Source organism: Copidosoma floridanum, unplaced genomic scaffold (assembly GCF_036245765.1).
Source record: "Copidosoma floridanum isolate Cflo_tuat_1 unplaced genomic scaffold, Cflo_Japanese_pri ptg000035l, whole genome shotgun sequence".
NCBI lineage: Eukaryota > Metazoa > Arthropoda > Insecta > Hymenoptera > Encyrtidae > Copidosoma > Copidosoma floridanum.
In genome coordinates, this window is record NW_028321912.1 from 4,889,415 (window position 1) to 4,904,788 (window position 15,374).

General features: G+C 33.2%; 1 protein-coding gene across 1 annotated transcript in view; it reads left to right on the plus strand.

The window, feature by feature from the left end:
* The first annotated feature begins 2,275 nt into the window (after positions 1-2,275).
* The window catches only part of LOC106646099 (uncharacterized), a 67,322-nt gene continuing 54,223 nt past the window's right edge, over positions 2,276-15,374 (plus strand). Inside the window, exons 1-2 of the mRNA XM_089597788.1 lie at positions 2,276-2,379; positions 12,147-12,233. Of these exons, the coding sequence (XP_089453914.1) occupies position 2,379; positions 12,147-12,233 (88 nt within the window). The 5' untranslated portion in view covers positions 2,276-2,378. The remainder of the gene's footprint in view (positions 2,380-12,146; positions 12,234-15,374) is intronic.

Below are 15,374 nucleotides of genomic sequence, written 5' to 3' on the forward strand. Positions count from 1 at the left end.
TAACATAGCAGACATTGGAGTGCAAAATTTTTTCTTTTTGCTCTATTCATTGTAGGCACGTTAAATTAATGGTCTACAACCATATTAAAACCAAAAAGCATATACAACCTATTCTGACGAGTCTGTTACAATTGTATCTGTTATGTCAGTCGGGTAAAGTACACCACGAAGTCAATATTTCAACATTGTCGATCTACACTGATTATTGGATCAGTATAAAAAAATACCAAAAAATTTTTTGATCAAAAATATTGACTTACAATTTGTCATGAGTATTGGAAGTAAAGAACGAAACGCTTATGGTAGTCCTTCTCACCTTTTTTTTTTTTTTTTAAAAACTTTTAATTCTTTTAAATTTGGTTTTCAATTAGTCCTATAATGCAGTTTAACGATGAAATTTCTATTATTGTAAGCTTTTTATTTTGTACACCTTTGTTACAAATATTATTGTTCTTTCATGACGGATATGTGCTATTGCAGACTCTCTTTTGATAATACGTCAGTTGAATATGGTGAAGTACAGAAAAATCTTGTGGATAGCTTATTACTTCAACTCTAGCACGATCTTTTAAACAACAGTACAGTAAGACTTTTCTTAAAACTTGTTAGTTTCATATGATAAAAGAAGAATTTACTCATTCTCTAATGATGTTGAAATGCTTGTTTACTACAGTAGTTGCCACGAAGCTCATTAGTTATCTACATCTTTATCTATTGTAGATAAAGTTAGTTTTCTTAAAGAACACAATTAAAACTATGCCAAGTGCGTATTAACGAATTTAAAAAACTTTTTACGGAATAATATTAATGTTTCGATTTGATTTTTATATCGGAGACAGTGTGGTATTCGTATACTATGATTTACACAATATTGCAACATGAATTCAATTATACTGTAAAATAAGTATTAAAAGCAATGAATTAAAATAAACATTTGAAAAACACGTAAAAGGGTAAACAGTAGGTTTCAAGTGTAAAAAAATCTTATGCGGAATTTGTGACGATAGGACAACTTTTGTTCTTGTATAAAAAGAAGCCAACAGCGACTGTGCTTGTAATGCGTTGGTGGAGAATAATATAAAGTTTTTTGAAAACTTTAAATGATATTCTCATAAACTTTAGCATGTGTAAAGAAACTTATTTTCTTGTCTTCACCCTAAGGAGAGAATAAGTAATATGACACACGTTGTAGTGTTCGCCAACCTCGATATCACATTATGATTTAACTAAAAAAGTATTGTATATCTATATGGATTTGCATTTGCCTACCACATTCGGTTTCATTATATAAAAATTCATTAAAAAAATTATTTATTTCCAGATATATTTTAATTTAAAGAATGCTGCTTAATTCTTAGTGGATCTGTTTAGAGTTATCCATTTCACAATTGAAAATTTGTATTGTGTATGGGTGAAAACCTCACGATATTGATGTACAACATTTCCAATGTGAGTTAATTGAGTATGGTAGAGAAACATCATTTGTTTCAATTGACACAATGGTTTTTCACCAGTACATGGCTAAAGACTTGTAGTAAGACCTAGTTTCTGATTTGTTACAAGCTTCATCTTCCGACATTTTTTGAAGAGTTGTACTAAGATTTAGTTTTCTTTTACCTAGGGATATAGTTTCATACTTTATCAAATACTTAATTCAACGTTGGTATAGGCTTACTCACGTATTGTGCTTAAACTCGTTTAGAGACTGATTTTTTAAGTTTAATGTCTCTAATTTTCTTTTACATATTTTTGTTACTTTTTCTTACAAAAGCAATGTAATGTTTAAAACAGTATTTGTTATACCCTTCGTTTGTCTCTAATCATGCATATTTTCAATCAACAGTTAAGTACGTTCACAGGTATACGTATACTAGATAAGGAATTCCATTGCATTTTTATAGAAAATATTAGTTTCATTTTTTCTCTATATTCAGGTGATTATTCAACTATATGTAAAAAACAGGTTTTTTTAAAGGTTAATAAGTAAAATTGAAAATTCTTTTTCTTACGAATTTGAACGTTGTCTTATTATAAAAGATAAATTTAAATGAACTACAGCACCAATGCTACATATTACTTTTTTTTCTTATACCAAAAACCATAATGACTTTTCTGGCCAACGTTATCAACAAAAATGATTTCGAAACTGCCTTACTACATAGACGTCCTCAAGTCAATTAGTATGCAATTAACATTCCTATTTTCGTCGTTGAAAGTTATAGAAATCACCTCGTCTATTGAAGTATCAGTTGCTTTTGTCACGTTACATTGAGAACCTCAATAGAATTTCGTATTTACAAGAATTTAATTTTTCAAGTGGTGTTAAGTTTTATGTTCTTCGTGCTTTCTGTTTTTGTTTCCAGGACATACACCAGAATAGTAAGTTACTATTTCAAAAATTAAAAAACTTGTTTTAACTGTACGAACTGTTTTATTAACTCTAAATAATGTACAGTTGTAATATTAGTTGTAAATTATTAGTTTAATCAGTTACGTTTATTCTAAATAAGTACAACTGCACAACCAGTTTGAAAAAAAACAATTTTGTCTAGTATACATACTTTAATACATGGGTCTTAAGCCATTAGTTGCCAACTTACATCTTTATTCAGTCAAAATTTGCTATTCTTTTAAAAAACTGAGGTACGAGCACAAGTAGGTCGACATCTTGACCAACAATAATTTCTTCTTTATTACGAGTTGAATTAATGACTGGTTTAAAAATAAAAGTACCCACATTTTCTTTGTAAATATTCGTTTATACAGATATACTTTACGTAACCCGAGATATTGAAATTTAATTAACTTTGATTTGTTCTTGTTAAAAAATTCATCCTGCGCAAAATAAATCTTAGTTTTCAAGTCAAACATTACTTTGCGGCCTATATTTTTTGTATGTACGACTATGTGATCTCAAAACGTAAGAGACGTAAGGTCAAACAAAGTTTATTTTAGGTTTCTTTTGTATTGTATTAATGAGTATTTTAAATGTTAGTAATTCATAAATTAAAAACAAATAATATACTATAATATAGCCAATTTTTTTATAATTTTGCATATGAAAAATTTATAATGTTTTTATTACAAAACCTTACAACAAAAAGGAGATATTAAAAAAAAACAAGCATAATTGAAAAAAAATTCATAGTTTAAGAGATATCATGACTTTGTTTCTGGACTATATCGATAATGCCTTTCATACATCCTTTCTGGTTTTCTCCATGTTCAACAAAGCAGGCATCGAAGTACAAAGATTTTTTCTTCTACTAAGTCCATTGTAGCCACGTTTAATCAATTTTCTGCAACCATATTAAAAGCAAAAGTATAAAAAATTCATTCAGACATGCCTGTTACAACTATAGTTAAGGTATAAAATAACTAAAGTGTATAATACGGAGCCAATGACTTTTGGGTTAGTATAAAATCAAAATATCAAAATAAGATTAACTAAGGATTTGTCATAAGTATTTGAAGTTGAGAGCAAAAACTCTTATGACCTTTTTTTAGTTTCGTAAAAAGCTTTTAATCTTTGTTAATTCAGCGCCAACCCATGTACTACCCTGTAAAAGGCAGTAAAAACGTATTTCTATTAATAACTAATCTTTTTTGGTCATATCCAGACAAGCAGATGTTTAATATTTTATGGCTTCAGTTGAATTTGTCATTTTATCAAGTTAAACGCTTACATTTCTAATATCTTAAGCCTTGTATTTTTCAATATCTATGTTACAAATATTGGTGCTTCTCTATGACAGATTATTCATGTGCTATTTCAGATTCTTTTTTAACAACATTTTTGTTTAATATAGCGAAATACAAAAAAATCTTGTCGATAGCTAATTTCTTAAACTCTGGCACTACCTTTTGAACTATGTTGCAATAAAACCTTTTTTAAACTTATTATTAGTTTCACAATACAGATTGCACAAATCCTAAAATATTTGGTAAAACAAACAAAACTTCAATAATCTACGATACTTGATTTAACAAGCTTGATACAATAAATTTTAACTACACGGTAGGCAACATAAGATTAAATTTATCATATTTCTCTTTGTTACACTTTGTCCAGAAATGAAAAAAAAAACATATTAGTAAAAATGATAAAAGAAAAATTTACACATTCTCTTATGATGTTGCAATGCTTGTTTACCACAGTAGTAGGTAAGAAAATCATTAGTTATCTATATCTTTAACTATTGTAGATATAGTTATTTTTTTAGAGAAAACGTTGAAAATTAAAGATACCGTATTCGCTTATTGCCTAATTCCAAAAACTTCTTTGAATAATAACTGTTATTTTTTTGTGAACACTACACAGTATTCATGTACTGTTTTGTACGATATTGTAACACGCATTTTATTATATCGTGGAATGGGAGTCCAATGGTGTGTAGCAACTCGATTAATTTTTACTACCGTGAATTCCATAATTGGACAGTTATAAATTTATGTACATCTTGGTTTCGGCTATTTGTTTAGCGTCTTTATGCGTATTATTTTGAAAATTATTGAGACTGCTTCATAAGAATTGCAAAATTTATTGCAAATTAAGGAACGAAGAAACGATGCGTTTTAAGCGTAACTGGTTAAGTTAGACACGCTTTGCGTGCTTCAATCGTTTTGTTATTTCATTTGATTTGCACTCATCGAATGTTTCTCTATTTTGTTATTTAAGTTTAATATATAACCAAACGTAGTAACGTTTCTGCATTTTGTATCATGTCAAAAGTAAGAAAAATAAATTTTCTTGCTATCTATTATTCAAATCGTCTTTTTAAACTAATAATTGTTTCAACAATATTATTAATTTTAGATACTATAACAAATACTTAAAGATCTTAGTTTCGTGAAGTATTGAATTTACTCTATAAAAGACAATTGAATTTAAGAATACAAACAGATTAAATAGTATATAATACTAGATAGTTATAAAAATGCAGACTAATTTTTAGTTATATTTCTATAGGCGTGTTATGTTTAAGGGTAAATCAACGATTCCCATTTTTGACCTTGAGAAAAAGTGACGGAAACTCGTCCCTCGTGACGTACTTTTGGTTTTCTCTACACCACATGACGCCACATCACATTGCCACCCCACTCATTTAGAATTTTATGGATTTTATTTCATTTTTTTTTAACTAATTCTAAACAAAAAATAAATAAATTTAAAAAAACCAGTTTCCAAATAGATTCCAACCTCCAACCTTGTGCTTGCTAGACGAGGCCCTTAACCACTTTGCTGTGAGTGGCCCTGACATAAGAAATTCGATTACTTAATTTTGTGGCGTAGTTCGTAACTTATTTTTATGTAAATTTTTATTTAATGTATATTAATTCATTTGATTTATTTATAAATTAAATTAAAAAGTAACTTATTTATTAAAATAACTTTTAAATAAATGGTTTTTTAGAAAACTTAGAAATCAGTATATTTTAGCCGAGCAGCTTTCTAATGTATTAATAAGTATCTATTTCTATATAATCAGTTCGTTACTTTTATGATGAACAGACAATTGTTCATGCAGTCAGCCTACATAAAATATTTTTTTTACCTTCGGGTGGTTTTGGGAGGCTGGTACTTCCTCGGGCGAAAAAGCAGTTTTCCGGAACTCGTTCGAAAAGTCTCCTTTACGAACCTCGTTACGTCTCTCACCTTCGGCTTGGGCCGCAAACCTCTCGGTTCACAAACAGAGACTTTTCAAACTCGTAGGAAGACTACCATTTCTCCCTATCGGGCGCAAAGTGAGGGCCCAAAGTACTTTTCGTGCATGCGTCATGGGCCCAAAGTGGAATTTTTATGCCCTAGGGCGAAAAAGTACTTTTTTGCCCTAGGGCGCAAAGTACTTTTCTGCCCGTCGGGCGCAAGGTAATCACAATTCTTTGTACACCATAATTCATACTTTCTCTGTACTAGTGTACGTAAAATGGTCTTTTTTCACATTATTTGAAGTGCCAAAATTCGAATTTTCCACACTGCACATGAAAATAGTGTGCAAAACATATAAGTATCAGTTTTTCAAAGTTATATAATAATGTGAAATAGTATAATTTTAAATTATTTTAATTCTATAATGAGTTTTTAAAATTAAATTATCAAATTTGAATGAAATCATATTTATATACAATTTTTGAAGACTAAAAATGGATTTTTTTTTTAAGAACGAACAGTTTATGTTGTGTAGTCGTGGGGCAAAATTTTATAAGTTTTCAAAATTAAATTGGAAATTAAATTGTAAAATTTGGATGAAATTATATTTATATACAATTTTTGAAGAATGAAAATGTATTTTTTTTTTAAGAACGAACAATTTATGTTTTGTAGTCGGGGGGCGAAATTCTATAAGTTTTCGAAATTAAATTATTAAATTTGGATGAAATTATGTTTATATACAATTTTTGAATAATGAAAATGGATTTTTTTTTTTTAAGAACGAACAATTTATATTTTGTAGTCGGGGGGGAAAATTTTAAAAGTTTTCGAAATTAAATTGTAAAATTTGGATAAAATCATATTTACATACAATTTTTGAAGAATGAAAATGGACTTTTTTTTTTTAAGAACGAACAATTTATGTTTTGTAGTCGGGGGGCAAAATTTTATAAGTTTTCGAAATTAATTTGTAAAATTTGGATAAAATCATATTTACATACAATTTTTAAAGAATGAAAATGGATTCTTTTTTTTAACAACGAACAATTTGTTTTGTAGTCGGGGGGGCTTCGCCCCCCCCGTACCCCCCCAACCGGGTGCTTTGCCCTCTGGACCCCTACTAGGGGCTGCCGCCTCTGGACCCCGCACAACCTGTCTCATGAAACATACCTTTATTTCCCTCAAATAAAAGCAATTTAATGCTACCATCTTTGAAGTCAGCACACTTATATTTGAAAAAAAAAATGTATGCACACATATCAACTTTATATCGAATATTAGTAACTCTGTTACCGTCGAGACTGAAGACCAGTCAATACTACTAGTGCCAGTATACACATACATACCGCTACATCGGCAGGCAGATCGTCAATTTTATACTATTGACTCTAAAAAAAGGTATGGTTTTTGGCAATGGATATAACGTGAAGCAGCAATATCGGCAGCCTAGGCTGCGTTTAGACACAACAGCAATATCAATCTAAACACAATCTATTTGAATGCACGGGTGCGAGAGAGAGGGCGAACGATCCGTCATCTCTTCGCCCTATATTTACAGTTCGTGAAACAGTCAAAGATGGTCAATTTCAACCACCGGAAAGAATGATCGATTAATATTTGACACGTCAACACTACAAGAATAAGAAAATCGCAAGATCAAATATCATCTCGAATATGATTAAAGATGTATTATGTTTCAAATCTTTTCTTGTTGCCTTACCAGTAGTATCTTAATCGAATAGTTACACAAATTGAAGATGTCACACTTGTATGCGCAGCTAAATAATAATAAGAACAAATAATAATAATAAATTAGTTAATTTTACGAAGTATTACTGCAAACTATAACATTGATAACTTCTATAGTTAATATGAAATATAATTATACTTACCTGTATATTTATATTTTTAATAGTTAGTTTTTTAAAGTATACTTAATTTTTAGTGCATTCTCTTTTTGCCGTGTGTATCAGTAGAACAAGCAATTTAACTTTTTTTAGTGGAGAAATATTGTTAAGCCACAAGGACGTTAGATAAAATAATTCTTACTCACTGCATTATAAAAACTTAGAGCAAATTAATGTTCACAATGAAATAAAAATGTCTTTTAACTTATTGTGTATGAAAATTAAACGAAATATTTATTAATAATTGATTAATCAATTAATTATCAGCGTGAATATTAATATTCCAATTGATCAGATTATGGGATTACTGAATTATCACGTTTATATTCTATTTATGAGGGTTTCTATTTTTAAATCTCGCTCTACCCGATTTCAGCGTCCCACGTCGAGAATACTATTCACTGTATTGTACATAGGTACACCTATGTATACATATATACCTACGTGTATGCTAACGGGGCGCACATGCAGTGATGCGGTGAGTGATGGCATTTTAAAGATACGGTAGATACCTATACATCTATATTGTTTTTTTTTATATTATAGTGTAGTGGCCTCATAAGAGGTATTTACACTTACTTTATTAAAATTATGAAATACATGAGAAATGTTTACATATATTTAAAATTGAGAAGTACAGCATCTTAATATACATAGAGATTCAATGATCACATAAAAAACTTACATTTTTTTAAAAAGTCACAGACTGACAAGCAGGCGGTGACATTTGGAGTCGCAATTAAGCTTTCGATATTATAAGGGGGGTACAAATTTATTTTCTGGAGATCTTTAAATAATTTACTTCTGTGCGTGTTGTACAAATCGCAGTTCCATAAAACATGGTTAAGATTTTCTTCTGAAAAACCGCATTTGCATCTAGGATCATTTACAATATTTTTGCGGAAAAGAGACTCTGCAAGACTATGGTGGTTAGAGCGCATTCTGTTTACAGTGACTATGACCAAGCGAGGGAGATCTTTTTTGTGAAACCATGGGTGTTTGTTGTCAGTACTATATAGATTGAAGTAAGTCTTTTCTTTAAAAAGTCTATCTGATTTGTTTTTAGCAGCAGAGTTTGCGAATGAGTCCAGTCTGAATTTACTGGTAAGATCGGTGAAGTTAATTTGAGGTTCAGTAGGTAGGATGGCTGAGGTTGCTGATTTAGCCAGAGTGTATGCGTATTTATTTCCTTGAATGCCTATATAAGAAGGGATCCATATATACTTGATAACGTTGAGAGGGTTATCACTTATGTAGCGTAAGAATTTGTCATTAATCTCAAGGATCATGTGATTGGCAGTTACGTTTGTTTGGACGGAGTTTAAACTTAGGAGTACGCTAAGAGAATCACTAAAGATAAGGAAATTTTTGCCACTGTTTTTTAGGATGTAGTTTAAAGCTTCATTTATGGCAGTACATTCTGCTGTAAAGACAGATGTTAGCTTGTCGAGCCTTAATGAAGATTGGAAATTAGTTGAAGGGCAAAAGCAAGCAGCTCCAACGCAAGGGGCATTTTTGGCCTTGCTGCCATCGGTGAAGATAGAAATGCCGTTGCTTGCATGAATATAATCCAGTATAGACTGCTGTGGAGATGATGAGTTTTTTAGGGATAGGCCTAATTCAGTGTGTAAGGGAATAGACGTGTAATTTGTAAAAAAATTGGAACAGTAAATAGAATAATTGTGATTGGAGTGTAGAGCAAGGTTCGAGTGCAGTAGTGAGTTCATACAGTAAAAAAAGAGTCTTTTAATTTTTTTGCTGTTTTTAAAGAATTTATAGAATTGGAGAATCAGTCTAGATGTTTCCCCCTACCCCCCTGCCAGTAATGGGAGGCCTCCAATCCCTCTTCCCTTCCGTCTCCAAAGTGCTAAATGCCCTGTGTAGTGCTCTTTATAGGAGCCGGACGTAAAGCACTATAGTATAAAAAAAAAAAAAAAAAAAAAACTATATTGCAGGTAGCTTCAATTTCACTTCCACGCTATCTATCGGATCCTACTGGACTAAAGTCAAAAGCTAGTGTATTCTTTCAACACTTTGAGCTTATTTATTGGTATTGTTATTAGTTTTTTCAAGATAAAGACTAAACTACAACCATCTAGGAAGCGTCAAGAATCAATATGCTAAATTTCAGCAAGATCGATTGATAAGTCTTCGTGGTTAGCGTTTATAACGGTTTTAGCAATTTTGCTTTATGTATTACTAAGATATAGATAGAGTAACTGTGGTGCTCCTTTATTGCGTGTGAAAGGAAATGAATGAAAGGAAGGGAAACAGACCTCAGTGGTGCTGTCAGCGCTGGCTGATACGTAGATAATATATATAGATATGTACACACCAGCATTCGATCGTTCGCTCGATTGTTTCACGTGTTAACTTTCCATAGATGGCACGCTTAAAAATGTTTCACTTCAGAACGCTCACAGAAAGATTTTACATTATTGCTCAGCCATGGACGAGACAGGCTGCTCAGCACTGAAAGTGGAGCAAGTGGCGTCTACGTACACAAAAACAGCGATGCCGATAAAAGAAGGTATGGAAGTTGCGTTGTACCCACTGAAGTTGAAGGATAGCCATAAAGAGACAAGTAAAAAGATGGAAAATCTGCTAGAATAATCTAATAATAATCTGATGGGAAAGACGTACAGATCAGAAAAAAGGGAGAGAATCGCAGGCTCCATTTAATCTAGATGCGTGAAAAGCGTCATAACAGACAAGCGGGACAGGAGTTTAGAAGCTCTAAAGGAGACCATCTTTTTGAAAAAGAAAAAAATACTTAAGAAAATCAAGAGCTTATCTCTAAGATAAGAATTAATGGTATTGACAGCGGCAAATAAGATAGTGCCAAAAAAAGAGGAAAAATTCTTGTTAAGGTCGCGGAAGGGCAGAGCTTTGCTGAGGTTCTAAAGAAGATGAGAACTGATTTAGAGTTGAAAGAGGCTGAGATCACAGTCAAACAAGTTACTATGACTACATATCTTTTTCTCAAAGTTCAAGGAAAAAAGGACAGTGGGGCCCTTGTTAGCAGTAAAGCTCATATCGTGGACAGGCTAAGATCTGCTAAAGAAGGTGAGAACACGGTAACGCTCGAAATCCAGGATCTGAATTTTATAAGCGAGAAGGTTGACGTCGAACTTTCATTGAGGAGAATACCTGGAAGATAGCAGTGACGCTGCTACAAGCCAATAAAAGAGGGCAGAAAGTAGCTAAGGTCAACACTGGGAAGACCGATCTCAGAACTATAGAAAAAACAAGAAGTTATCAATATACATTATAAGCTGCTAACAAAGGAGACGAATTGAAGTCCTTAGATGCCAGTGGGGTCTGCGGCACGGATACATTTAGAACTCGAAACCGCAATAAGGAAGAACGGTCAAAGCTATGTTTCCGATGTGGCAGTTGCCATTACCGCAAAAACGATCACAAGAAGGAGGCTTGATGTTTTCCTTGTGGAATAGAAGATGCCAAACACGGAGCAGGTAGCGATAGCTGGCCAGTATTCGGGAAGGCGCTAAAAGAGGCCAAGAGCAAGGTGCCTATAAGGCACAGGTAGTGTTTGAGAGGACAAAAATGGGACGACCATTACAGATCCAAGCGATCTGACTGACCCAAGGTGATGCAACGAGGATCAGTGTACCCGCAAAATAGCAGACGACCAGATGAAATAACATCCTGACAGCAACGATACTCAAATAGAAGGCCACGTCAGTGGTCAATACTCCGTGGCTCCGGCTTAAAGTTTTAATGCGAAAGTGAATTCGGAGCCGGGTTTCCTAGGAGATAGGTCTTGCCAATTTAGTGGGTATTCGGTCTGTATTGCTAAGAACATCATAGTGAAAGCACTACTAGGTGGACTGTGAGTCCCACACAGGAAAGGTATTCGTGCCTTCTTCTTATTTGGGTTAAGGCATTCTTGACAACTTCGGATGAAGAAAAGAAAAATAAATATAGTAATAATAATAATAATAATAAAAATATTAACAATAATGATAAAAATAATAATAATAACATAATAAAAAAAATAATAATAATTATAATGACAGTAATTAATGGGGAAAAAAAATATTAAAACAAAAGAAGCAAATATCGCCGTAGCTTGCCTGAAAGTTAATTTGATTATTATAAATAACTAAAGAATTGTGTGGCTAAATATAAGCTACACTTGCCGGCCAAAGGCTCTATTCAGTTATTGTAAAACTGAAAGGTAGTAAAACTATCTACAGCCAGCGTTTGTTTGCCTCAAAATTTATCTAATTATTTTACAACTAAAAACTTGTAGAGCTAATCATCGCTGGCGCTATGTGCAATTTGCTATAAACTTAAAAAATACCTGTAGCCGATATCACATTGTTGACAGCTCTACTTAATTTAAGAACATGCCTATCCTAATTATACACAAAAAAAATTTAGCTTGCAGCTGACGTAACGAAAAAAATATTTTTCGTTTAGGTTGAGCCAAGAGAAATGTGAGTTTAAGAAAAAGGTTACCTGTACATTTACTCCAAACATGCACCATACACATTTTCTATCACTTTTTTTATTCAAACTTGATGTAATTAACTTATATTTAATTTGTTTTTGCTCCACAGTGGCACCAGCACAGAAGTCAACTCATAAACGTAAATCTCTACATTTGCAAGATGACCATGAAAAACCTGTCAAACGTGCGAATAATGGTACGTAGCTTCTTTTACAAATTTTTGAGCAAATTACATTAAAACTCTTCATAAATCACAATTGCAGCTCATAGATGTGTAAACGTTAGCATGTATACCGAAATGTATGCTTATATATTATATATTATGAGCTCCATGTGTCGGACACCCCTTCGGGCCAATGAAAGAAATGATAATATGGTAGGAGAACGCTTTTTTCAAAACACGTTTCTCAATGCCGTTCTTCTTAAAACCCACTGTTTTCAACCAAAAGTTGTCCCAAAAATATTTACGAACTGAAAATGTATGTCATAGGGTAACTGTGTTTGTGTTTCACATGTTGTTAGTTTATTGCAAAGTTTCTGTTTAATGATAATTTTTGAAATAGCACTGATTAGGCTAGTACAATCAAGAAATGTTAACTTCCTACGCACCTACGGATATCTATATTATAAATATCAGCTTCAAACCATTGTTTATACTGGAATTGACATGACAAAGGTGACTGAAGAGCGCAAATTACAATGGAAACTATAATGGATCCTTATAACATAGCTGTTCATAAGTGCATCGATTAGTTCCCTCACAACCATGACCCTAATCGTGAAGCTGTGGAAGTTGTAAGAATGTGGCTAGGATAAAGGAACTGCTGTGAACATCCAGAAATGCCCTCTGCTTATATTTAACGTTCACACGCTCTACAATTATATATAAACTAGCAGCCCCCCATCTCGGCTTCGCCCAAGACTTACTAAATAAAACACCATAGTTTTTTGACTTGTATTGTGAAACATTTTCAGTTAGAAATCTTACACATATTTCCAAAACATCTCAGAACAAAAATCTTTTTATTAAAAACATATTTTTTCGGAATCCATGTAGTTTATTTGGTCAAATAATAAGGTGTAAAAATTCAAAAGAATAATTATGCTGAAAAGTACCGTGCGTTCTTTATCCCATAAAATAATCGATGGCTATCAGAAGTTGTAGATTTACAGTTTCTCCCGTGTAATTCACAAAAACGGCTATTTTTTAATTCTGTTAAGATTTTAAACCCCCAAAAAATTTAAATTAAAAAAAATTTTTTTTTTCTCATATCTTACAACTTTATTACCAGAGCAACAAACTCCTGGAACTTAAACCCTACATTTTTATTACCACAAAAACACAAATACAATTTCTATTCATTAAAAAATCTGAAGTAGGATCTTTAAAGATTTCAGAGATTGCTGTGAGGGTACAATGAAAAGCTGATCTCTCACGTAATGGACTCTTTAGTTGTCGATTTTGACGCTGCTGTTTCAATCTCTATAAACTTTCTGCGTCAGTTTCTTGACGCCTCAAATTGTATTCATTAGATACATTTGAAGTTTTCTTTCCAATATACCCTTTTGTGACTATTGGCATGCTTACGACTTTTATGACCCCTAAAGGCTATTTTCAGTCAACTTTGTTAATTTTAATATATTTGTCGGCTAGATAGTTCGACGTCCGATGGCCCTAGAAAATACCGGTGAGCTTCTTAAGTCAACTCTTTCTTGACTGCAGTTAACAGCAATTGTGACTGTCTCGATACCCCAGTCAGGGTGATTTTCTCTGGCCTGCTGCTTAAGACCCAGACTGATTGGGAGAAAAATTACAATGTCCGAAGCTTTGGGGCTAGTTGTAGTGCTCTTTCCCAACGTCTCCTGGTATAACGTCAAAGACGTTGGTGTCTAAAGCACCTTTTTTAATTGCAGCTTTAGTTGTTTTGGTTATCTTAGATGGGGAGATTGGTAAGAAATACTTGTCCAGTGGAGGCTGTCCCGTTGGCTCAAGTTTTTTTTCCTTCATAGCTGTTATACGTTTGCCCATCGCAGACCTTGGAGAGGATTAGTGATTCTTGGTTAAATGCTTAGAGTCGAGAGGGTAATATAGGGTCGTCGGTCACCGGGTTTTCCAGCCTTGCGAAGAACAACTCCGCAGGTGACGTTTGCCAGTGAATAGCTGACTTGGTTTAATAGTGCCCGTCTTTAGTTAATATAGTCTTTTAGATGACGAATCGCTTCCGGAAATGGTAATAAAAATGTATTTGTTGGCAAGGTAGTTTACACTTAGGTAGCCCCTAAAAAGAACCGATGAAATTGATGGTTAAGTAGGGAACGTAAACACTTATAATAGCCCTAAAAAGTGCCAGTGGTGAAACTTCCAGGCTATTCTTTATTATTATTCCTGATAATGAAGAGCTAGCTATGGGTTACTTGATTCTCACGTGATGAAGGGAGGTACGCCGCTGACCAAAGAATATCTTGTCTCGGGTCGTTCCCCGGATAACCAACCGCTCATCGTTAGACGGGAACATGTGGGTAAGCGCGTTATGAGCTTGACGACCAAGAAGGTAGCCGTTGTGGCTGCCCGTGCCCCTTAGAGCGGTTTTCCCTTGCTTATATTTGTAGTCGAAAATTCTCTTACTGCACCAGGTGAGATGGTGGGACTGCCACACAACTCTGAAGAGTTGTCGCAGATTGTGCGTTGGCTAGATATGTCTCCTGGTATCACGCCAAAGACGGCATCGGTTGGAATTAATTTTTTTTTTTTATCGCACTTATCAAGATTCAGGGTGAATGGATACTCAGGTTCCTTTCCCCTTAGAGAAGAGTGACGTCCGTAACCGCGATACCCAGCCGCAGGGCTATCATCATCATTCTTTAAACAGCTCGTTGAACTGCCGAAACTCGACAACACCACTATCAAGACGCTCTGGCCTATTAAAACCACACTTATTTAATTATGTTGCAGGTAGCTCCGATTTTATGTCGACGCCACCTAGCGGATTTTACTAAACTAAAGTGAAAAGCTGGCGTATTTTTGCAAAACGTTGAGCTCATTTATTGCTATTGTTATTTTATTTTTTAAGATAAAAACTATAATAAGACCATCTAGGAAGTATCATGAATTAGTGTGCAAAATTTCAGCAAAATCGGTTTAGTAGTTTTCGTGGTTAGCCATTACAACGGTTTTAGCGACTTTGCTTTATATATTAGTAAGATTTTGCATTAACTTTGTGTAATCTTTTTCGAAGTATTAGCAGAAATTATAGATTAATTGAATTTTAGTAACTAAGCTTCGATTACTCAGTTCAATATTTTGCCTCCAAATTCTTTGCGATTGGCTGACTTAGAA